This window comes from Gloeophyllum trabeum, assembly GCF_000344685.1.
Source record: "Gloeophyllum trabeum ATCC 11539 unplaced genomic scaffold GLOTRscaffold_00002, whole genome shotgun sequence".
Taxonomy (NCBI): Eukaryota; Fungi; Basidiomycota; class Agaricomycetes; order Gloeophyllales; family Gloeophyllaceae; genus Gloeophyllum; species Gloeophyllum trabeum.
The window spans coordinates 2,230,974-2,252,602 of NW_006920411.1; the positions used below are offsets into that span (position 1 = coordinate 2,230,974).

The window sequence follows — 21,629 nt, forward strand, 5'->3', positions numbered from 1 at the left end:
GCAAAATCTCTACACGATATGAGCCTTTGCTTGTCGTAAGAGATTTGTTGCTGAGAACATACGACGGGAGTTGCCGTAATTTGAAGCTCCGCTCCACCAAACAAACGGTCAGCTGCAGTCTTGTGTATGGGTATGTCGCGCACTGGGCTTTTGTAGTATAATATTGGGGGCGTTCTATAAAGAGATACTGGAGTACCCGTGCTAGGGCTAGTGACCTCCAAGAGAAGAACACAGGCGGGGAGCTACATTAAGCAGCCACAGCCACTTGCGGGATATCAATATCGGCAGGTGGACTGTGCAGCGCGAGGTGTAAACGGTTGTGAAGCATTAAAGGATACGGTTAGTACTAATGTGCACTAAACGGTACCGATAAGTCTTTCCGCCCGTCGCTCCCCGAAATATGTGGGCTGGGGATTCGCATCCTCTCGGAGTAGTGGTCCCGTGCCTCTTCCTCTTCTCCCTTTTACTACAGCGATATTGATTATCGAACAGTCACTACTGACTGTAAAATTCAGTGCCGCGCTACGTACATAATATTGATAGATGTATTCAACCTTCAGAGACTGTTTCGGGATTGGCCGAAAGCTGTCAACGCCGAGGATCGAACCTACAGCCGTTTGCAGATCGTTAGGCCATCACTTCAGAAAGTCACATATAGTCGGAGTGTGTCGGACATGGTGCCAGGGACGTCCCAGGAATTAAAAGAAGTCCAAATGGTCTGATAGTGGGGCCTCGGGGACTTGAATTCCCCTCTCCGACATGGTCCGACTGTAAATGATTTTCAAGAAATGGGCCCATCAAACTGCAAACGGCTGTAAGGCAGCCTCGAAGTTGTGAGGCGACTTCTGAATTTGACCTGGCCCAGATGGTCAACCGTAGTCGGCCGAAACACCAGGAGTATGGTTTCCTTCTATGATGTAAGTGGCCATGCGCGAAATAACGAGGCTCGGTGCAATCGACGCGAGCTTATAAAGGGTCGCGCAGTTCTGACCATGGCCTCATGTCCGTCGGATCCGAGGGTTAGGCTCCGGCGGCGAAACAAATAATCAAGCATGCCGTGCATGAAGTAGCTGCCTGTCTGGCACGGTGGCCAACCAGAATATGCCTACCGCTCTTACAAACGGCAGGCGGTCTCCTGGGGCTTAATAATTGACTATGCTTGCAGTCCAAAAGCTTCTAGACTACAGCATGGTGAGTTTCTCCAGTAATGCCAAGCGATGTAAAGGCAGGCTGTCAGCCTTTGATTTCCTAGAAGCGTCGTGATTACTGGCAAGGCCCACACGTACCGTTGTTAGGCCTCTTGCCCTTCACCTGCATGCAGGTCGGTCATTAGTGGGTCGGTTAATTGTCTGACGCATGCAGACAGGTTTTACGAAGGTCATGATTTACCGTACATGTGAGTCATCCCTTTCCTATAGGGTAAATTATGTGTCTTGCGCTCTGAAAGGACCCTCGTCTTCCCCACCCGTTGGTATGTGAGATCCCGCCTTGTACGTGATCTCAAAATATTTTTTCATCGAGGCGCAGTGCATTCTCGGCGACAACCTTTGGGCTCCCCGTAAGTTGTTTCCGATATGATGGAGTGGCTGTCTAGCTGCCTTCTGAGTACTCGTACGGCCCCTTTCCTTGCCCGAGGCGGGTGGAAGGTTAATGTCGATGTGGAGTCGTAAAACAATATATATTTTCTGAGCATGCTTATCCTGAAGGGACTAGTCTCGTAGTGCAAATGTGACCCCTGAATGTTTATGTGGTCGTCGCTACCAACGCACTTAGCCTTTCTTGACACATACTACTCCGCCGTCGGCCCTGGCGAGTCCTGGCTACGTTTGATCTTGTATCCTCTCAGTTGGAACTATATAACGGAGATTTCGCCGTGAAATGCACGCGTTCGATTCACCTGCGTGTCCTCTTCACACTGTTCACAGATCTTAGCAACAGCCTGAGCCGCACTTACTCGAGCTCGCGAAAGCATTTGCAACAAAACATACAGTCCGGTTACGCTTACGTACCCGCTCGTGATTGAAGTGATCGCGCGTGGCCGTCACGGCGTCCGCCGAAGCGGGGGTTGGCGCGTTCAATGCTAATTTAAATGTTCATGGACTTCACGAACATCAACGTAAGTGTGGACTGGCTTGCCTGATCTTCCGTGTTCTTAGGACCTGCAACTGAGACCACGCTCTTTCGTTGGCAAAGTAGGACCCGGCGGGAGTCAAGGCGCTGCTTGATCAGTTGAGACAGTCGCAAGCATGGCAGGAGAGCGTCGCACCCTCGAATTCGGTCGATTCAGCACCTGCTCCCCAGGCGGAGTATCGCCATGATGTCTCAGTTCCAGAGCAGTTTCAGCCCGCTGTGAATTCTACCAGCGTCGCGTCTTTGCTTTCCCAATTACAAGCATCATCCAGTTTTACTTCCGTGACTAACGGAACCCAAGCAGAGCCATTGACTCTCGGAGCAAGCCCTGAACACAGTGGATTGCAACCTCTGTTGGGCCAGGATGTCCCCGCCCCCTCTCGTGTTGCACAAGTGTTTCCCTCGTCCGCGCGCAAGCAGGATCTGCGCTGGTTGTCGTTCCAGCAAGCGCTTCCCCACCTCGCGCGGCTGGGTGAGGATCCGTCCTGCGTCTCGGTCATAGCTCAGGTGAGTACGATTCTATTGGTAACACAATGTTGATTGATCTCAAACGTCTAGATGAGACAAGAGCAAGCTGATCTCGAAAAACAACTATACGAGGAAAGGATGGCGATTTATAAGAAGCACGAAGCAAAAGTGAGGGTTGCTTGGACAAGGTGAGCTGATCAAAACTTTTGGTGAGCTAGTCTGACATGCACTCTCTCAGAGCCAACATAGTCGGGGGCTTGTCCCGACATGAAGCCGATGTGAGTTCTGTCACCCTCAATCAATACGGTAACACCGTGAGGACAGTCATTTGTCAGATGATGTCGGACGCGTTTCAAAAAGAACTACGGAAGTTTGATCTCGAGCGTGCGCTAACGGCCTGGGATGGGCTGGTGAGCAAACAGCAAGCAGCCCTTGAAGGACTCGGGGTTCCCGGTATGTTCATCACGGACGCGAGTGCGGACAGGGAGGTTCGTGCGGTGTCTTCTTTGTATTCCTTATAAGTACTGACGGGGAGAACAGCGGCAGCAAAGAATCGTGCAGGTTCTCGAAGGCATTGCTGGGGGTGATGGTTGATGAGAAGCAACGGATCTTCTCAAGACACTCAAGAGAAGCTCTGGGAAGCTGTGGCATTTATGGTGACGGCGTAGCGTCTTGCGACTGTATAACAGTGTATTACCTGTCGACCTCAGCCTCGAGCGCGGCAGTCCGCAGAAGAGACCAAGCCTGCGACGAGAGGGCATCGCGACGGACGGGAGCAAATGTAAAGATAGTTTTCTGATGTCCCCGTATATAGGATAACGCCGGCCAATCACAGGGGCCGCTGGCTGCGATCTGAGATCTGTCATATCGGCCGGGCTTCTTTCCGTTCCAGGGCAGGACACACATTCCTCCATTAAGTGTGCCTTCCTTCCCACGCCTGCGATCATGCAAATCCAGCTGGTGACCGTCATCGCATCTTTATTGTTCGCAGTCTCGCTGTTGCCGCCAACGTCGACCACACGTCTCCCCACATCGTGATCAACAGCGAGCAAGCAACAGGCAGGACCTGAATCAGGCCTCGGCGGTGATCTGGTAATACAAAGTTAACTGCTAGGGCCTGTTTGGCAAGTCCATCTAACGGGGCAGATCTGCCTGCGCTCCTGGATCCACGGACTGCATTCTGCCTGTCCGACACTTTTGAATGAGCCCTTCATGCCAGCGCATACTTTTTAATCTTTTGCGGTGAGTCACTTGCAGTGCGCTTATTATGACCGCTCTGACCTCGCATGCGGCTGCCACAAAGTCTATCACCTAATGCCCTACGTCGACCTATTCTCTGCTGCTTCGGGGCGCCCCGATACAGATGACTTTGCATCGATCTGGTACACCACCAACACCCACTTCTGCTGCGTCAGCAGCTTTGACCCAAAGAAGCCGACCGTCATCCTACTACACCCCCCTGCCCTGGACTCGACATGGATGAACCCACAAATGACTGACCCGCGAATATCTACTCGCTATAACATAATTGCATTTGACCTCCGCTGTTGTGGAAAGTCTCTTAGTAGACCCACAGGGCTTCATGACGCCTATGTAGAAGCGGCTGATTTGGCCTTTGCTCATCAAGTGCGTTCACCTTTTACTTGAAATGCTAATGTGCATTCATCTCGCACCAGATTCTCCATCTTCCACCCGCACATGTATTCGCAGTCGGTAGCCAGTCCGTACCAATAGCACTGCGATTTGCTGCTTTGTGAGTCCCCTGCGTATATATTTCCTTCGTTATCGCCGTTAAGTAGTCGAACAGGTTCCCCGAGATGTGCCTGAGCCTCACTCTGTGTGCAGTACCTCCTCCTACAGAGTTAGTTCCATTCCACTATCTCATACAGTGCGGTACTTATGACAACAAGACTCAAGCATGTGTTCACAGCTCTCGAAGAGATGTTCCAGTCCTGGTGTCATGCCGAGGATCTGGAGAGCTTGGAACACGCCGGGATGGAGATCGTCCGGTATGTTACTGGAAGCGTATGTACGCCTCTACATTGAATCTTTCCGAGTAGCTGAAGAGCATTTTCTCTAGGACGCGGACTTGGATCTCGCAGATGAGGTACGGCGTAAAATATAAGCCAGAAGGATTCGTGACTGAGGGGCCCCGACCAGCTCATCGCACACTGGACCGTCCACTATCCCCCAACGCGTCGTTCCCGGACCATGCAAGCAATCACCGTTGTCATGAATGTAAGGCCATGACAGAATAGCTCCTAGATGTGCCAGTGTCTTATCATCTTGCTACCCAGAGGACGCCAATGACCCCCAGGGAATACGAGGCTATTCGTTGTCCGGTTCTGATAATCCAAGTGAGTGCAAAATCACATCTTTCGACATGTGCTGACCTTGCCACAAGGGAGAATACAGCGAGCCGCAACCAGTAAAGTACGGCGAGGTTCTATTGGAATCGCTAGTCAACGCGCCTCAGCGGAAGTTTTTCGTCGTCAAAGGTCAGGCAACTCTCCCCCTCGGAAGTCGGGTTGGAACTGAGTCTGTGACTTCCAGGCGGACAAGGGTTCATGTCCCTAGTACCATCTTTCGCAAACATCGTAAACCAGGCTTTCGCTAAATTCCTGGCCGGCATCACTAAGCCGACTGACGACTCCGTCCTCCGTCCTCCCTCGGAACCCATGTATGACCGGATGAAACGCGCGCTCGAAGACCTTGCCGACTTTGTCGACGACCCGTCGATAGCCGACCGCGACCCGCGCTCCTCGCTGTCTTTCTCCTGCTGCAGGCCGGAGGTGGCCCAGAGCCAGATGGACACGATCAAAAATTACGCGAAGAGCCAGAAGGACGCGTACAACCCACTGGGGCCTGACGGCCGGCCCATCCGCAAGTACGTTAAATTTCGTCCGTGGGATGGGGGGCTTGCCGTACTAATTGTCTTGTGCAGATACTCTGAGCGAATCCAGGGCCACTGGTTCCACGGCGAGAGGGACGGCTTGTCTTACGTCGGTTCGTATTCACCATAACCAGGTTATAATCTGACTCCTCCAGCTTACCGCTCCATAGAGACCGCCCTACCTCCCGGGGACAGACGCGTCCGGGAGAGGAAAGACACCAGCGGGCTCTCCGTTCCACACCTCCCACCCTCAGAGCCGATCTCGTACGAGCTCGCTCAGGATTCACGTATTCGCCGCGCCACGTACAACCCCCAATCGTTCGCCGTGGACAAACACGTTATAAAGGGGTCCATGAATAAGGTCATGGCGTCGACCGGTGTCCCCCTGCCACGCGTTATGCATGGTATGCTTTGATTATCATTACGACATGTGATGATTCTTCTTCTTTCCTTCTGGTTCGTGGGTGGATCATGATGTTTTGTTCGGGCCCTCGGAACAGACGTGCCACATCCTTATGGCATGTGATGTCGCATTTCACTTGACACTAATGGCTCATGGATTCGTTGTTGTTGCTACCATCGATTTTTACCACTAGTTCACATTTATCATATGTATATGATTTGTCTGCATCTAACGTCCGTTCGCATACGTATCTAGACTTAACGACGAAAAGTCCTGTTATCCCGCCCCTAATGTACTTATAGCATTTTATGCACTAAAACCCTTCCGCATTCTATTAATCGACAGCGTATCTCCCGAAAGAAAATGTGATGTGATTTCTATAGCTCAGAGGCTGCCCTCCGCCATCTTCGCCTTGTAGTACCTCACCATCTCCTCCAGCCCCATCCTGACAGTCCACTTAGGCTGCCACTGGAGCGTCTCCTTTGCCCTCGTAGTATCGGGCCGACGCTTCTGGGGGTCGTCCATTGGAATGGGCTTATACACGATCTTGACGCGCTTGGCGGGCTTCTGGCCGTCCTCCTCCTGCACCTTCTCGACGATGTCGCGGACGACTTCCGCGAATTCCCCGATCGTAAACTCGTCGCCGTTCCCGAGGTTGACAGGGCGTGTCTCGTCAGAGTTCATGAGAGCAATCAGGCCGTCCACGAGGTCATGGATATATTGAAAGGACCGGGTCTGCGTGCCGTCACCATAGACAGTCATATCTTCCCCGCGCAGGGCTTGGATGATGAAGTTCGAGACGACCCTGCCGTCATAGGGGTTCACTATGAAAGCATGATTAATGAACGCACGGAAGCATGGAAGCCTTTAAATGCTTACTGCGAGGACCTGTGCCGAAAGCGCTATTCAATACGACATATATGGTTCTCGCGAATACAGATACGTACCAAACGTATTGAATATACGAGCAACGCGAACGTCGACGCCATCTTGCCGCTGGAACCCGTACGTCAGGGTCTCAGCGACACGTTTGCCTTCGTCATAGCAGGCGCGAGGGCCAATCGGATTGACATGTCCCCAACTGCAAGGGAGATTAATCACGGTTATCAAAATCCGAAGCCAGACCTACTAGTCTTCGTTCTGGGGATGGACCTCGGGATCACCATATACCTCTGTATATCGATTGCTTTTCAGTGAAACGGCGTTGTCAGCATAAACGGACCACTAACCAGATGTGCTGGAAATGAGGAAGCGAGCTTTCGTCCGCTTCGCAAGCCCAAGCATGTTTAACGTTCCCATGAATGACGTCTTAATGGTCTTGACGGCATTGTACTGGTAATGAGGAGGGGAGGCTGGGCAAGCCAGATGATAGATTTCTAGGCCAGCATGGCGTCAGTCCGGTTACCTCGGGGAGTCTACGAACACTCACGATCACATTCAATCATGAATGGTTCGACAACATCGTGTCGGACCAATTCAAAGTTGGGATGGCCGACCCAGTGACTAACTGTGGTCTTAGAGCCGGTAAAGAAGTTGTCCAGGACTGTGACTTCATGCCCGAGCAGCATCAATCGGTCAACAAGATGCGAACCGACGAAACCAGCACCCCCGGTGACAAGGATGCGTTTGCGCTTGTCCGACGGCAACAATTTCACTGGTGGGAAGCGAGAAAGAGTGGTGTATGAGATGGACTGAGTGTCCGCGTGGTAGATCGACTTCGACTGGTACAGTTCGCTAGCGCCCTGAGTGAACCGGGCGTGTTGCTCCTCCTGCTCGCTGCTCTCCTCTCCTGACTTGGCGGTCACTACGTAGTGAGCACGAAGGTATAGAGACCGAAGGACATCCAGGGGAACTTCGCTGTCGAAACCGAACCTCTGAAACCCGACCGTAGTGATCTCCTGTCCATTCTTGTCGACAGTATGGATCTATAGTATGTTTGATCAATACAGTCTTCCAACACGACGATAGCAATGAGAAATGGACGCCTCATTGCCCCCCCCCCGTCTGCAACGCGCCCAAACGTCCGAGCACGCTTCTGACATCTCACATCCGGAAAGATCATGCAAGACTCATGCTCACTTTTGCAACTGCTGAAGACGGCATTTGACAGCTCTGCTCGGGGGTGGCAAGAGGAAAGGAGTGAAACTGTCCCTGAGCTGGGAGGGGTTTTTATCTGTCGAGTAGAGCGGTGGACCGGTGACCCTGCACTAATTAAACGCTGCCGAGCTCGACTCGAGGCCGTTTATAGCGGCGGCCCGCATAGCCACAGTCGGACAAAAAATCCGGCTTGCACTTTCGCATCTAAGTCCTTACCGCACGTTTCTCGCTTGATTTTTCGCATTTCGGTCGTCTATCGCCATGCCTCGAGCATCGAAAGCAAGCGGTAAGACCAGACACGATCCCCTCCACATTCAGCTCAAAGAAGATGAGCTTCACGAGAAATATGGATCCGTCTCTCAGCCTGGTAGACGGAAGAAGGGACGGAAGAGTGGGGAAGACGACGAAAATGAGGAGGTACGACGCGCATAGTAGCAAGGGGTGTCTATGATACCGATGCAAAGTCACAGGTTCTGCTAGATCCCAGAACGTCGAAGCGTATATTTGAGTTGGCCCGAGACCAGCAGGAGGAACTGCAATCATCTGGAGATGAAGATGTATCGGACGAGGACGATCAATCGAAGCCCCGTCCTGTACAAACATACTATGACGACGAGGAGGAAGAGGAGGAGAATGCCTTCTCTGAAATGGGAGCAGACGAAGCTGCCCAGGAGTTTGTGAGTTTGTTCAGGGATACTGTCTCGTACGGGCATCAATACGTCCAAAGCAAATAGACTCCGGAGACCTACAGACTTTGGATACACTTCTACCGACGAATGTCGGTGAACGTCGGACACTCGCCGACATTATATTCTCGAAACTAGAGGGCGGAATCACTGAGACAGTGAAGATCCGGTATCGACCCGAAGGTCTGCTTGACCTATGTGTGATTCGCCATAATATAATGACTGAATACTGAATGCAGATACCGGCCGCCCCCCTGATCCTGCTGCTGGTCTTGATCCAAAGGTCGTGGAAGTATACACCAAGTACGACAAATATTCATCCTACTCCTGACTTGCGACTGAGCTGCGTTCTCAGGATCGGCATCTTTTTGTCTCGCTATCGCTCCGGACCGTTGCCAAAACCGTTCAAGGTCTTACCCTCACTTCCCGCATGGGCTCGTTTGCTGGCCCTCACACGCCCGGAGAGCTGGTCACCTCATGCTTGCAGAGCGGCTACTCGAATATTCATTTCTACTATGAAGAAAGATCAGGCGCAGTTATTCCTCCAGGTGGTCTTACTTGACGCCGTCCGTGAAGATATTCGGCTGAATGGAAAGCTGAACGTCCACTATTATGAAGCATTGATTCGAGCCCTGTACAAACCAGGCGCGTTCTTCAAGGCTATACTATTTCCCCTGGTGGAGGTAAGTGATAGAGAGGATTGCGATCTTCCATTAACTGATGCAAAGGCACGCAGAGCGGGTCCACATTGAAAGAAGCTGCTATCGTGGCTTCTGTCTTGGCTAAGGCGCATATACCTGTCCTTCCAGCATCTGGAGCGCTCATTCGCTTAGCCAGCATGGACTACACAGGTAAGTGAGGATGCTGTAAGTGGTTGTTGCCGGATTCGATGATTTGTTTCAGGCCCGAACTCGTTGTTCATCCGCGTTTTGCTGGATAAGAAGCATGCACTGCCCTACAAGGTGCTGGACGCTCTGGTGTTCCACTTCATAAGGCTATCCAACACCTACAAAGCTCGTACACGAGGAGATAGTGATAAGTTACCAGTGTTATGGCATCAGAGTTTGCTTGTTTTCTGTCAGCGGTAGGTCCTGTTTGCCGTCACACGTCCGGGCTCAGACTTACCCTGTGACTTTATAAAGATATGCTGCAGATCTCTCCCCAGACCAGAAAGACGCACTCCTTGATGTTGTTCGCGTCCACTTCCACCCTCAAATTGGACCGGAAGTGAGGCGTGAGCTAGTCAACTCAGTGTCGAGGGGCGAGCCGCGGCCTGAGGATAAAGATGTGGAGATGGGTTGAGGTGTATAGCATCACTTTCTATCGACTGACGACCGCAATTACCAAAAGTAGCCTTAGACATTGGTCACTACTGGCATAACAGCAAACTATGCCACATATAAGACCTAAAACTATGAGGCCCGAGGGAACACTACTTAGTCCGCTTTTTACTATGTCTTGGCCTATCATCCGATGGAGCAGAATGTATAGCCTTCAGGACGTCCTGCAGATTTCTATCTTCTGCAGCGGTCGCAGAGACTTTCGACTTGGGGTTTTCTGAACTTGGAAGAGCTCCTCGTTTGACTCTCTTACCAAAAGACTCATCAAAAAGTACATCGATATCGTCCCCATGTTGCGCATCTCGCTTGCGTTTACCCTTGTCCTTTGCGGTAACACTCGAAGTCGGGTTCTGAGCGTTGGGACTCGTCTTCGATTTTTTCGGATCGCGCTGATCAGGATCGTCAACGGTCGACGGCACGCCTTGCTTAGGCTGAGCCTCCCCAGACTGCAGTGCTCTCCACGCGTCGGGCTTCCGCTCTAGTAACGGCAGACGGAGGTTCCGCGCAAAGAACTTCCCGTAATATGAGGCTACCAGGAACTGCTCATGAGGAATGAGCGACCGCGCGATTTTCTCCTACATGACGTTCCGTCAGGGACCAACAATAACAAGCGAATAATATAACGCAAACCTTCAAGAAGGGGTCAGCAATGGACCAGCACTTATCACCTACTCTACTTCCTATACGATCGTCCACGAGAAGGTGGAAAGACCCAAGGAAGGACATAATGAACTTCCTCTTGACCGTAACCGACATCCCTGGCGAGTCTAACACGGCATCGAGTATCCTAGAGCTGATGGGGTGGTGCGAGATAGCTATCAACTGGTCGATGGGGAGGGCTCGTACACTAAGGTGTCCATTTGTTCATCTGGCCGATACAGGAAACGAAAGAGGACTCACCTGTCAAGCACAAGTTCGTTATGTGGAGAAGGAAGGTGAAGTATAGATTGCAGTAGCAAAGCCCCCTGTATCTTCGGCTCTCTTGTTCGTTCCTCGCCCTTCGGGGCATCACCGGCGAACTTGCGCGATCGAGCTTTCTTACTGCTTTTCGCCTCGCCCTGCTGTTGCTCCTCATTGATTGGGCTAGGTTCACTTCGCTTATATTCCTTAGCACCGAGGTGAGTTGATGATTCACATTGGCCTGATATATTCGACAATACCTTCAATGGAAGCATGTGCAAGATGCATGGCACAATTAACTTCCGGTCTTCAGCAGAATGGAGGTCGAACGCTTTGCACACAGCCTACTGTCATGAGCAATTTACAAGGTTGAGGGCTAGGGAACAGCGGTACCTCGATCACTCCTTCGACTCTTGAAGGAAGGCTTTGACTTCGATCTATCATAGCTTTCAGAACACCAAGTCTGGCCGACTCTGCAGTGTATTAGTCAAGTATCATGTAGGCGTCAGATATTCCCACTCACTAACTATCTTGCCGAGGACACCCTCACGCTCTAGATCGGTGTAACATTCAAGTAATTGCTGTTCATCTGTGCGTCCAATGGCCCGCGCCACCACGAAGTTGGCTACAGGGTGATTTACAAGGCGAGCAAGTTTCGGCCGAATGTAAACCGCCCAAAGAGACCCAAAAACAGGTTCTGGGACACGAGCAACCACGGTTTCAAGCATGTGCGACGATGTAGGATCGCGCAGAAGCGCATTAACATAATCAGATGGGTCAACGGTTGCCTCTGGGTTGTCATCTATACTGATGTCACGATGTTTCTCCTCATAAAACAGAATACGTACGATAAGCAGATATTAGGCCAGCCAGAACCCTGTCCATCAGGCTGTCCGACTTGTCCGCTATAGCATTAGCGGATTCTATTTCTAACAGCATCTGAACGCAGAGGTAAGATATCCTGTCCCCCCGAGGATACTCCACGATAATACCTGTAGTACCGGACTTGCAACTTTGTCCGCCGCAAGCGCTCGTACTTCATTCGGCCCTAACTCATCTTGTAGTACTTCCACAAATTTAACGGCCATGGCGATGAAGCTTGGGGGAACAGAATGAACCTCTTCCGTGCCCCCGTTCTCACCAAATACGGACTTCATAGTACCGACGTGTTTCGATTTCCAAGCGGCGCTTTTCTTCGAGCGCAGTGTCTTCTGATGGTCTGATGGTAGAGAGGCGGGGAAAAGAAGAAGCAGGAGAGCACGAAGTACGTGAGAGGCGAAGGGATCCATGATGAGGGTAGTAAAGGACGGAAGGAGTTCCTGTGATTACGCTGAGCAGAAGAAGGCATTTGAGGAGAGTCATCCTAACCTCACATATCTCCAGGATAAGGTCCGTCAGAGAGCGTAGTTCACCTTGTTCTTCCGATTGGGGGACTGAGGGGAGAATACCTCGTGTCTATCGTGTCATGAGCGGGTTAGAAACCACTTGGAGCGGATGGAAGACATGCCTCTCTTGATACCGTGCTCGAAGCTACCTCAAAGACGGTCTGACAGACGTGCGACGCAAACCGATGTTTGACGAGCTGCACGTAACTTCCTCACCCACAATCGGTTAAGTGCAAGCTAAGCAGGAGGACATCCATACTTACGAACCCATCATACTGTCCACGAAAACCCGGCGGATGAAGTCGTCCATCGAATGAGCCATCCTTTCAAGGATGTTCGAGCAATCTGGATCTGTAGCAAGCTGCTTCTCCTTTCCTCTCATCTCCGTTAGCGCGGCAAGGAAGAACAGGCGACGCTCTGATTGCGTACAATCAGCGTTCCCATAAGGCTCAATTGCCAAGTAGACACTTACCTTCATTGGGATCAATATCAACATTGTCCTCCGGCTGTGAAGCATTCCTCTGATCTTGCCATTCACGAAGTTGTAGATCCACGGTACGGAAGTATGCTTTGATGTCCGCCTCCACATATCCAAAAGGTGCTTCTGGATTAGCCGTCTCCACTGGAGGCGCAGAGACAATCCATGACGGTCCCGCTTCATTCTCCGCTGCCTCAGGTTCGTATTCTTGCTCGTGTGGTACTGGTTCGTATTGGTCGACTGCGGAATTCCTGTGCTTCTTGCCTCGCTTTCTATTTTCCCTTGGCATCGTGGCAGCTCAGAGCAGGTAAGTGTAAGTGTGCAGCTCAGGATTCTCCAGAATCTGAACGAAGCCTGGTACGAAGTCACAATTGCCACAAATTCGACGTGCAAAAGATTTCGGCTGGGTTATTTTAGAACGCGATCGGTCACGTGATAACTACGCTGGATTGGACTTGCGAGCGGCTCGCATTCTATGTATACGTGTGGCGTTTTGGCGGGCAGCGCACAAGGTAGCCTTACCCTCTCAGCTCCGGAGCCAGCGTGGGGTTATCAGGTATAATTGCAGTATCCTAATGCACCAGAGGGGGAGGCTGAACGATGATCCACCATTACACGTCAAATCCATCCTCGCCATACTCTCATTAAAGCGACGCTTCAGCTGAGCCAAACGGAAGAGTCCTTGACAGTCTATTGTAAGGCCACCACAATGGTTTACATAAGAGACATGTCTCCGAATTTCTCCTTGTAACCTAAGCAGCAACAAGTCAATGTAGCTCTCGGCAACTGCATTGATGTGGACATACCTGGCACGGTCCATTTGCCCTTCTTGAGCATATTTTCGACGGCCTCCACGATACGCGGGTGTGCCTGACCAACCTCCTCGACCTACGTGTAAAGTAAGTAATCAGAGCACCCGTGGAAACAGGCCACGAAAATCACGTACAGTCAAATCCTCGAACGGCCGTGCCTCCTCGATGTTAGCGAGGGTTGATTGGAGCTCCTTCAGCTCAGAGTCAATCTTCTCCTCCGTCTCCTTCGCCTTCGCAATCTGTACCGCGTAATGATCAATATCCTACAGAACAGCAGAAGGCGGGGACGTACCGCCTTCGACTCAAATGTCTCAATAGCCTTCAGCTGAGCGCTGACATCGTAGGTGACAGGCTTGAAGTCCTTCAACTGCTTCTCAACCTCATCTACTACCGCCTTATTCTTCAGGATAGAACGATAGTGGGCAATGTCCACCGTGGTAGGCTGGGAAGCATACTGAGCATGGACGCGCTGAGCGTCAGCATGGCGTTTCCGGAACGCTTGTACGGCGGCTACGGTCTCTAAAAGACAAATTCCGCAAGTCAAGATTAAATGCTGGGGATGTTGCAACACAGCATACCCTTTCCGAGACCCAGCGTGGAGTATATACGGGCGAAATCCTACAATGGCCCTTAGTAAATAGCACAAGAGTTTGCGAAGGTGCTCCTTACAACCGCCGTGGTGGCTGCCTTGGTCGCCATGAGAGTCTGCTAATCAATGTTAATGAGAGCTTCAAACATCTTCCACTGCTTCACTCACAGAAAATGCAAGGACGAACGAGCTGGTGTTACCGGAGACGATGCGTTGTCGGTTTCTCCCGATAGACTGTCCGAAGCCGGTAATCGCCGAGCGACTTTCCTCATGCTCCCACTGTGCGTCCACACTGGAACCGGTGTTTCTACCAAGTAAACTTTCTCTCCTGCTTGTATACCTCTGCTCGCGTCTTAGCACCCGTCCAGAAATATGTCTCAATGATTCCTGTTTCCGAGCAATCCCAATAGCGTTACCCTCGCTGTGCATCCTGTGCGGCCCGAATCAAGTGACCCATGTATCTTCGCGTTCTTATTCTGTCCGAGATATGTAACCGCCCACGATGCAGCCATGCTCCAGCTGTGCTCGCCAAAGCGCCTCCAGATTTCCGAACGACTCACAGGGCAACTGCCAATATCTTCAGCCCGAGCTGTACTGAGTTCTATCTTATCGCAGGCTAAGCAGTGATAAGACCGCTATAAAGCATCTTCGCGCTTGGTTCTAGTTCCTTGCGCGCCTTAGACTTGCCTCAGTCATCCACTATGTCGTTCGACCTCGAGACGGCTTGTCGGGCTGCGATCGTTGTGTTCTCTCTTTCGTACTTATGTTTCCTGTGGAAAGACACCATTCTGCGGCGCAGGCCGTTCAAGGAGATATCGCCGCCTGCAACACCGGTTACTTCGGGGAAGCAGAACAAGGATCGCGAGAATGGAGGTGCGGCTGCATTCCACTATCTTGTGCGGTGCCAGGAACTCATAGTGCAATAACCCCCGATCGTCAGAGTGGATACCTGAGCCGTTTACATATCCAACATTTGGCCCTGTAGGCTGCGAGTTGAGTGACATCAATCCAATACCTTATAGGCCCTTCCGTTGGGGACAATATCAGTCAGTATTAAGGGGTGTTCCAACCGTCCTGCCTCCTGATGATCGTGATTAGTGTCACGATGGGCCTTAGGAACATGCCTTGGGACGACTGGATTCAAGTGAGTCCGTAGCGTATTGCAGGAGCGGATAGCGTACGCTGCTAGATTCGATACTGACTGTCTTCTCTAGCTTGACAACGAATTTCCCCAGTACCATAAGATAAAGACCCACCGCGCCAAGACCCGCGGCGACCGCGTCGTGAGGACTTTACCTGACAGGCCTGGGATCGTCCGCAGTGGTGATCTCGCTGGTTAGTCCATACAACTTTCGCCGATAACAACAGATTGTTCTCGCTTACGTTGTGTTAAGCCAAGGAGCTGGTTCATGAACTCGCCGAGTATTTATCGCGTCGCTATCCGACCACATACAAAGTAGAACGGGGATCTAAGAAAGACGAGGGCTTTGGCTGGTACGGCCTGCCACAGATCAGAACGATTACAATCGTCCCAGTTGGTGCGACGTATGACTTGGATTCCGAAGATCCTATGAAAGTCTCGGGTTTGCTGTAAGGATTCCATGTACTCGGTCGGTCTCGCTTTATATGTATGACCGCTCTTTAGGATACAAGACGATCTCGCATTGATGGTCGAAGGTGGGCTAATTGACCTCTAGCTTCTGGACAACCTACGAGAAAGTTAGGTTCCGATGGACGGTACTATTTCCAAGCAGGCGCTATCATGTTACCAGGCAGGTAGCATTTCATGTCCACCATTATGTCACCCTTAACCTGATCTTGCAGGCTTCTGGCGCATGCAGGACAAGATTGGCATGCCCCTGGAGGAAATACATCTTTCTGGCAATGTACCTCAGTGTATGTATCATCGGTGTATTCATTTTCGCATCCGTTTAACCTGTGTCGATGCTGCAGATAAAGAGAAGCTTCACACGAGCATGGCCCGTTTCTTCAAGCGAATGCCAGTGGACAAACCTGTCATAAGGAACAACTACTTCCTCCAGGTTGCCAAACCACCCGAGGATGGCGAGGAGGTCATCGATCCACAAGAGCTCGCTTGGTCGAACTCTACGAATGGCGACGAGGATGCTTTCACGCACGGCACGCCAGGAGTCGAGCAGCGCAAGGAGCGTGTGCCCGTAGTCCTCAAAGAGGACGTGGCCACAGAAGCTCCTGATTACGTTCTCCCGCGAAATATGCGTTTGCGTACGGAAAGGCAGACGTTGAGGCGGCTGCCTCGGAGCGGTGCGATTGCCTTCACGATCAGGACCTACCTCTTCTCGGTGGAGGATCTTGCTAAGGAGAAGGGTGTTCCGGGCAGAATGGCCAGTGCCATCAGGAGCTGGCCGGAGGATGTAGCGAAGTGAGTTCGCCTCAGATATTTAATTTTTTGCTCAAGTATCAACGTGACTTTGGTAGGTATAAGGGACGGCGACTATACCAGGACATCCTGCTGCCCTATTTGGATGAACGCCATCGTATGCAGTTGGAGAATGGTGAAGCGATTGAAGGTGAACATGTCGCGGACTATCCATTTTAACCTTTCCGCCGCCTTAGTCCGTAATTTGTTGTATGTGTCGTACCTCTAACAGGCACCAATTGATCCCAATGTTGCGGATATATTCACGGTATGCTGATTTCAGTTATCATGGCTATCCCACTCTACGTAAGAGAACTAAGCCGTTACCGAGGACTTGCTGGCTCCCGGCACTTTAAGCGTCCGACCTGTGCGTTCGGTTTAGTGAGTCTGTATTAGATCTCATCATAAAGACTGCGTGCACGTTTTGCCAGGATCAGTTCACAGATTACCCTAGCGTTACCTGTACGAGTCGGAGCCATGAATGTCAAGGCATTTCAACATAAGCCCGAAGATCACGCACGTTCCCGGGAATTGTCGATGTGCACTCATATCTAGCTAGATGCCGCACTGCCTCCCAAATGCACCACATCGATGCCCTTCGGTGCGAGCGTCGATCGATTCGTGCTTCGATTCTGGTGGAATGTTGATGTGGTTCAGTTGACGGTAATAAGCATGAAGACCGGGCGACCTTCCTGTATCTGACGGCGCGGATGCCCGCCCGGGGAGAAGACATTCCGTGGAAAGAGAGAAGTGTTCGAGTCATTGAAGACTGTTACTTGGTACACCTTCGCTATACTGGTCATCGACTATGCGGGGTATAAGACCCCGCAAACCTGCCATTGGCTAGCGTTGTGCCGAACGTAGACTCAACTGTCATCGCAATGATCCTTGGATCTCGTGTGAGATATGCTAAGACTTCATCGGATTGTCTTTGCAGTTACTCTGATTATGCGCAGTCTCTGTCTTCCACTGGATGGTCTGAACTCAACTTTGAGAAGATTTCCTGGAAGTAATGATCCACGCTCCTGCGATTGTGACGGACGCACTTGGCACAAACCCAAGAGGTTATTTCTGTACGCGTATGAAACTCTAACTGAGCTATCGTGCTACAGCATTCAGTCGTAAAATGCCCGAGGTGGACTGCAGTCTCTGGGACGAGGAAGGGGGGAAATGGTTTATTCTAAACATGCAATGCGATAATGAGTTAGGGCTCCTGAACCATTGGGGGCTGTCCATTGACACTAAGAAGTATGGGCGGAAAACCCGAAGGGAATAAATTACGAGAATAACTAGTGTTCAATAGTGAATGGGTAGAAGGCGTAAGGGTCGTGAAAACCATCCGTGACAACGTTTCTGTGCTCTTCCACAACATATTTCTCCTAAGCAAACCCTCAGCACCATGTCTGACGGGTCTCCGAAACTATTGAGGCGGTCCGATAGTAGAGTCGGAATCTTCATCGGAATCCTCATCGGAATCCGCGGACAACATCGCTGCTTCTACAGCATCCCAATCAATTACTTCAGCTGTGGGGACTTGGCGCAGTCCTTCCTCTGCCGAAGCCCAAGGTTCCTGCGCCAGCGTCCCAGATGATTGTGGCGGTGAGGTTGTATGTGGCTTAGTCTCCGCAGCAGGCTGCGGCTGTGGGAGCCGGGGCAGAGGACGTATTGACCTGCGGTAACGGTCATGAACTAATGGTTGTATCGAAGTGTAGGGAGGAGGGTCAACGGCAGGCATAGGGAGAGGCCGTACGACGGATGGACGCCGGGGTCTGGTGGGTGATTGTGGGGGTAAGGGGAGAGGTCGCCGCATCGATCTTGGGCTTTCCTGGGCGTACACTGGTGGTCTGTCGTCGACGGAGTCGTCGCTTCGTGTGCACTCCCCCGAGGTCCGTCCATAAACCTCCTTCCGCTTCGGCCTTAACGGAGATACGTCAAACACCGGCATATCCCCAAATTCTAGGGATGGCCGGGACCCGGATGAAGGTGTACTTGGGTAAAGTGAACGTGCATCTGGAAGGCACTCGGAGGAATATGATGGTGTTGGGGGATATGGTGGATCCAGATCCGAGGAACTGCTGCTGCTCGAGCTAGTGCTTGCAGCGGTAACGTGGGATGATATGGTGGAGCATGAGAATGCTGTCCGTAATCTGGACGGACCCGACTTGTCTGGCAAGCGTCGGGAGGGTATAAGGTCGTAATCGTATTCGTCGTCGAGGGTCTCGTACTCTGGTATACCGTGGCACCTGACGCCACTGTAGGCATTAGCAGGCACCGACGACTCTGGGCGTCTAGCAATAGCAGCGCCGGGGTAGATTCGCGAACGGGGTTCGAGAAACTCTAGAACCATGCAGGAAAGGTGTCTGCGCGCTGGGGGGGACGACGCGGACTGCTGGTGGTGGTGAAGGGATGAGCAGCGGGGTCTTTGATGGGAGCATCATGGACTGCGACTTATCAGGAGCATGAGCGGATTTAGCTCCGGCTGTGATGAGCCGTGCCTCAGGATTCATTCGGCGCCTAAGTTCAGGATGATCGCGTCAGTGACTGCAACTCGGGACAACCTGGGTAAGCCTTGCCAAAGCCGAATCCCGGTGCACGTCGGGCAAGCACCCGTGCGCCCCGTGCTAGCCATCAGCGCATCAGTCAAGCATGGATCGCTTATAATTATCAGTGCCCACGATGCCCTGACCAAGTGGAGTCTGTACCTGCTTGACCTCTTCGTCGCTGCTGACGGTGGTGCACGGAGGCTCTGGTCGAGGCGTGGGTGGAACGCGCTGCCCAATACGCTGTGCCGAGACGCGGTACCGCAAGAAACTGCCTTCGTCTCCACCCACAAAGCCCAGTGCGCTATGTCTACCCACGACCTTGACATCGGCAGGCAAATGGAGAGAGAAGAGCAATTAGATTTCCAAGATCCCTTACGACACCTGCGCGAGGACGATGAGATCTTGCCGCCACAACCACCATCGGTGCAGAATCAGACCGTCAAGCTTTCATTTCCCTGTGGCCCCGCCGACAGCAGCAGGGCTGAAGATCAAATAGAGATCTTTCTGAACGTCGATGCCTCGCCCGGTTGCGGGGGCTTGGCATGGCCTGCAGGAGAAGTGCGTCTTTGACCTCATCTCGGATATATTGATGGGATCCATCCATCGCATCCATATATTTCAAGTGTCTTACTAGCCTGGATGTGCTGTAGGTTCTCGCATCATATCTCGCTCGTAGAGGTCGGGGCTCCCTCGCGGGCAAAACGGTCCTTGAATTGGGCAGCGGCACTGGGCTGGTAGGCTTGGTCGCAGGTCTGCTAGGCGGGAAGACATGGATCACCGACCAATTGTACACCGACTCTCATGCGTTCTATTCTGAGGGCGATTACCCATGCAACAATCTTTGATTTTCATAGACCGCTCTTGGAGATCATGAAAACAAATATCAACATAAACAAGCTTGCTTGTTGCGTAGAAGCTGCGGAACTAAACTGGTGAATGCTGCTTTGGTCTAATCACCGTCGCTAACCACAGATGTATATAGGGGAGAACCAATACCGGACTCAATCCCTTGGCCTCCGGATCTCATCCTAGCCGCGGACTGCGTGTACTTCGAGCCTGCGTTCCCACTACTAGTGGAGACTCTATCTGAATTGGTGTCTGACCCACGGACGGAAGTCTTATTCTGTTACAAGAAGCGTCGCAAAGTGAGTTCAGCTAAATCATGTTCCTCGACACTCCTCAATCGTGCCCACTGGTACCCAGGCCGACAAGCGATTCTTCACGTTGCTCCGGAAGAAGTTTACTTGGGAGGAGGCAGGTTCTTCCTCCACCCCATCTCTCTCACGTCGTAATTTTGACTCGCATATACAGGTGCTGGATGATCCGAACAGAGAAGTGTACACGAAAGAGGCCATATCTCTACTCAGGCTATCGAAAAAGACATGAAGACGACGCTCTTCCATTGGCCCGCACGTGTGTGGTCTCCGCTGAATGCTCTGTATGGCCAGCGCGAGGTATGCAGGCCGTAAGCAGATCTGAGCAAACCTCCGTGGAACCGGGATTCTTGGCTTTCTACAAGTATGCGATCCGCTCAGTTTATCGTACACTGTACTTTGTCAAGCATCAATGACAGTCTAGCCCAGGTGGTCGTGAGGTCATGACCTCCGAGAGTCCGGTTGACTAGACGGGTGGATGAGGTTTTTCTGATCTGGTTTTGATCCTTCTCTGGATTTGTGCGTCATATTCGTAGAAGACATCGGGCAGTTCAAGTTGCTACTTGGCTACTGCTTCTTTGCCAGATCGCTGTAATAAGACCAGCTGCGTTTTGAATCTGCGTAGCGCGTGGCGGCGTTCGCACTGAATGCGGACTGCCGGAGTTGTGAACGGGATAGTACCGGTCATGTTTGAGGCACTGGATGTACATGCCTTCGTACGGTCTATAGGTCATCTTGCGGGACACAGTGCTTGCAAGAACAATACTATCATTGAGGGGGTTCTGCAAAAAGTATCGAATTCGGCCTGTAGCATTCCGCAAACTTGACGGATTCTTACCGGATCTTCCGCATATTGTGTGTAACTTAGTGATGAACGTCCCCATTATTTTTTTGCATTTTTATGCAGCCTGTGGAACGTAGGAGAGAGATGCCGGTTCATGTAGGGGGTTCTGCAAAAAGGTGTCACATGCGGTCACAGTGGGATCTCGCCGCGAGCGATGTCACGCTTTTGTCACGATATGGGCCCGGGAGATGTGCAAAGTTGCCTCTCTATCTCGACACGCTCGTTATTTACTCTATCGGGCTGGTGTATTGTACTATAGACAGCATATTCATGATACGCCAAGCCATTCCGCTGCAGTCCGTTGAGAGCATCACGAGAGATCTAGTGGACACTGTTTCTTTCCCATGGCCTACAGGACCCATTTTCTCTCCCTCTCTTCAACCACAGCAGATATTCCCATTCTGACTTGGCAGAGGTTCTATTCTAGTGTATATATACCTGCCTGAGCTTACCCAACATTTTTTGGTTGAGTGTGGAATGAGATATAAGGGGGTGAGGGGGTTCTGCAA

At 51.6% G+C, this 21,629-nt stretch overlaps 8 protein-coding genes across 8 annotated transcripts; 4 read left to right on the plus strand and 4 right to left on the minus strand.

The window, feature by feature from the left end:
- Positions 1-2,196: 2,196 nt before the first annotated feature.
- GLOTRDRAFT_34199 (alpha/beta-hydrolase) lies at positions 2,197-5,906 on the plus strand (the record flags this gene model as incomplete). The annotated part of the gene is given in 16 exon segments (XM_007863555.1): positions 2,197-2,637; positions 2,689-2,786; positions 2,837-2,876; positions 2,934-3,106; positions 3,121-3,297; positions 3,846-4,224; positions 4,275-4,351; positions 4,406-4,459; positions 4,509-4,623; positions 4,679-4,705; positions 4,759-4,836; positions 4,896-4,955; positions 5,003-5,096; positions 5,152-5,485; positions 5,543-5,604; positions 5,662-5,906. Coding segments are annotated over 16 exon segments (2,454 nt in total), but the record flags the coding sequence as incomplete, so codon positions are not given.
- GLOTRDRAFT_109734 (NAD P-binding protein) lies at positions 5,394-8,102 on the minus strand. The gene is made up of 9 exons (XM_007864288.1): positions 7,974-8,102; positions 7,324-7,819; positions 7,124-7,270; positions 7,024-7,066; positions 6,842-6,975; positions 6,774-6,782; positions 5,662-6,718; positions 5,543-5,604; positions 5,394-5,485 (listed from the first exon to the last, which is right to left on the minus strand). Exons 1-7 carry the CDS (start codon positions 7,995-7,997, stop codon positions 6,279-6,281), a joined length of 1,293 nt encoding a protein of 430 aa, XP_007862479.1. The 5' UTR covers positions 7,998-8,102; the 3' UTR covers positions 5,394-5,485; positions 5,543-5,604; positions 5,662-6,278.
- Positions 8,103-8,252: 150 nt separating this feature from the next.
- On the plus strand, positions 8,253-10,513 carry GLOTRDRAFT_71038 (Bystin-domain-containing protein; the record flags this gene model as incomplete). Its single annotated transcript, XM_007864289.1, has 8 exons — positions 8,253-8,408; positions 8,462-8,668; positions 8,719-8,860; positions 8,917-8,980; positions 9,033-9,360; positions 9,414-9,528; positions 9,581-9,761; positions 9,820-10,513. 8 exons carry the CDS (start codon positions 8,253-8,255, stop codon positions 9,977-9,979), a joined length of 1,353 nt encoding a protein of 450 aa, XP_007862480.1. The 3' UTR covers positions 9,980-10,513.
- On the minus strand, positions 9,892-13,069 carry GLOTRDRAFT_114197 (ARM repeat-containing protein; the record flags this gene model as incomplete). The annotated part of the gene is made up of 12 exons (XM_007864290.1): positions 9,892-10,592; positions 10,648-10,864; positions 10,918-11,123; positions 11,178-11,261; positions 11,311-11,390; positions 11,441-11,719; positions 11,766-11,856; positions 11,910-12,236; positions 12,286-12,372; positions 12,425-12,509; positions 12,566-12,719; positions 12,775-13,069. The coding sequence occupies 12 exons, from the start codon at positions 13,067-13,069 to the stop codon at positions 10,110-10,112; spliced, it is 2,388 nt and encodes a 795-aa protein (XP_007862481.1). The 3' UTR covers positions 9,892-10,109.
- A 232-nt stretch (positions 13,070-13,301) lies between these two features.
- Positions 13,302-14,393, minus strand: GLOTRDRAFT_71045 (mitochondrial ATP synthase). The gene is made up of 7 exons (XM_007864291.1): positions 14,350-14,393; positions 14,262-14,300; positions 14,171-14,210; positions 13,885-14,111; positions 13,727-13,831; positions 13,587-13,668; positions 13,302-13,532 (listed from the first exon to the last, which is right to left on the minus strand). Exons 2-7 carry the CDS (start codon positions 14,289-14,291, stop codon positions 13,495-13,497), a joined length of 522 nt encoding a protein of 173 aa, XP_007862482.1. The 5' UTR covers positions 14,292-14,300; positions 14,350-14,393; the 3' UTR covers positions 13,302-13,494.
- A 368-nt stretch (positions 14,394-14,761) lies between these two features.
- GLOTRDRAFT_136372 (uncharacterized protein) lies at positions 14,762-16,867 on the plus strand. Its single transcript, XM_007864292.1, has 10 exons — positions 14,762-15,054; positions 15,122-15,227; positions 15,280-15,325; positions 15,396-15,516; positions 15,576-15,771; positions 15,827-15,858; positions 15,906-15,953; positions 16,006-16,077; positions 16,135-16,582; positions 16,639-16,867. The coding sequence occupies exons 1-10, from the start codon at positions 14,883-14,885 to the stop codon at positions 16,757-16,759; spliced, it is 1,362 nt and encodes a 453-aa protein (XP_007862483.1). The 5' UTR covers positions 14,762-14,882; the 3' UTR covers positions 16,760-16,867.
- A 1,383-nt stretch (positions 16,868-18,250) lies between these two features.
- On the minus strand, positions 18,251-18,994 carry GLOTRDRAFT_109736 (uncharacterized protein; the record flags this gene model as incomplete). The annotated part of the gene is made up of 2 exons (XM_007864293.1): positions 18,805-18,994; positions 18,251-18,745 (listed from the first exon to the last, which is right to left on the minus strand). Coding segments are annotated over exons 1-2 (531 nt in total), but the record flags the coding sequence as incomplete, so codon positions are not given.
- Positions 18,995-19,350: 356 nt separating this feature from the next.
- GLOTRDRAFT_55609 (uncharacterized protein) lies at positions 19,351-20,502 on the plus strand (the record flags this gene model as incomplete). The annotated part of the gene is made up of 5 exons (XM_007863703.1): positions 19,351-19,680; positions 19,773-19,909; positions 19,977-20,054; positions 20,105-20,267; positions 20,326-20,502. Coding segments are annotated over exons 1-5 (810 nt in total), but the record flags the coding sequence as incomplete, so codon positions are not given.
- Between the last annotated feature and the right edge of the window lie 1,127 nt (positions 20,503-21,629).

What these genes read in the sequence shown, in the direction of transcription:
- GLOTRDRAFT_136372 (XM_007864292.1), top strand. Translation starts at nt 14,883, where the DNA reads ATGTCGTTCGACCTCGAGACGGCTTGTCGGGCTGCGATCGTTGTGTTC. An exon ending in CAAGGATCGCGAGAATGGAG is followed by an intron (nt 15,055 to 15,121) that starts GTGCGGCTGCAT and finishes CCCGATCGTCAG; the next exon opens with AGTGGATACCTGAGCCGTTT. An exon ending in AGGCGCTATCATGTTACCAG is followed by an intron (nt 15,954 to 16,005) that starts GCAGGTAGCATT and finishes CTGATCTTGCAG; the next exon opens with GCTTCTGGCGCATGCAGGAC.
- GLOTRDRAFT_71045 (XM_007864291.1), bottom strand. Translation starts at nt 14,291, where the DNA reads ATGGCGACCAAGGCAGCCACCACGGCGGTT. An exon ending in AGGCAGCCACCACGGCGGTT is followed by an intron (nt 14,211 to 14,261) that starts GTAAGGAGCACC and finishes GGGCCATTGTAG; the next exon opens with GATTTCGCCCGTATATACTC. An exon ending in GGCCGTTCGAGGATTTGACT is followed by an intron (nt 13,669 to 13,726) that starts GTACGTGATTTT and finishes CTTTACACGTAG; the next exon opens with GTCGAGGAGGTTGGTCAGGC.
- GLOTRDRAFT_109734 (XM_007864288.1), bottom strand. Translation starts at nt 7,997, where the DNA reads ATGCCGTCTTCAGCAGTTGCAAAA. An exon ending in CGTCTTCAGCAGTTGCAAAA is followed by an intron (nt 7,820 to 7,973) that starts GTGAGCATGAGT and finishes AACATACTATAG; the next exon opens with ATCCATACTGTCGACAAGAA. An exon ending in ATTCATGATTGAATGTGATC is followed by an intron (nt 7,271 to 7,323) that starts GTGAGTGTTCGT and finishes ATGCTGGCCTAG; the next exon opens with AAATCTATCATCTGGCTTGC.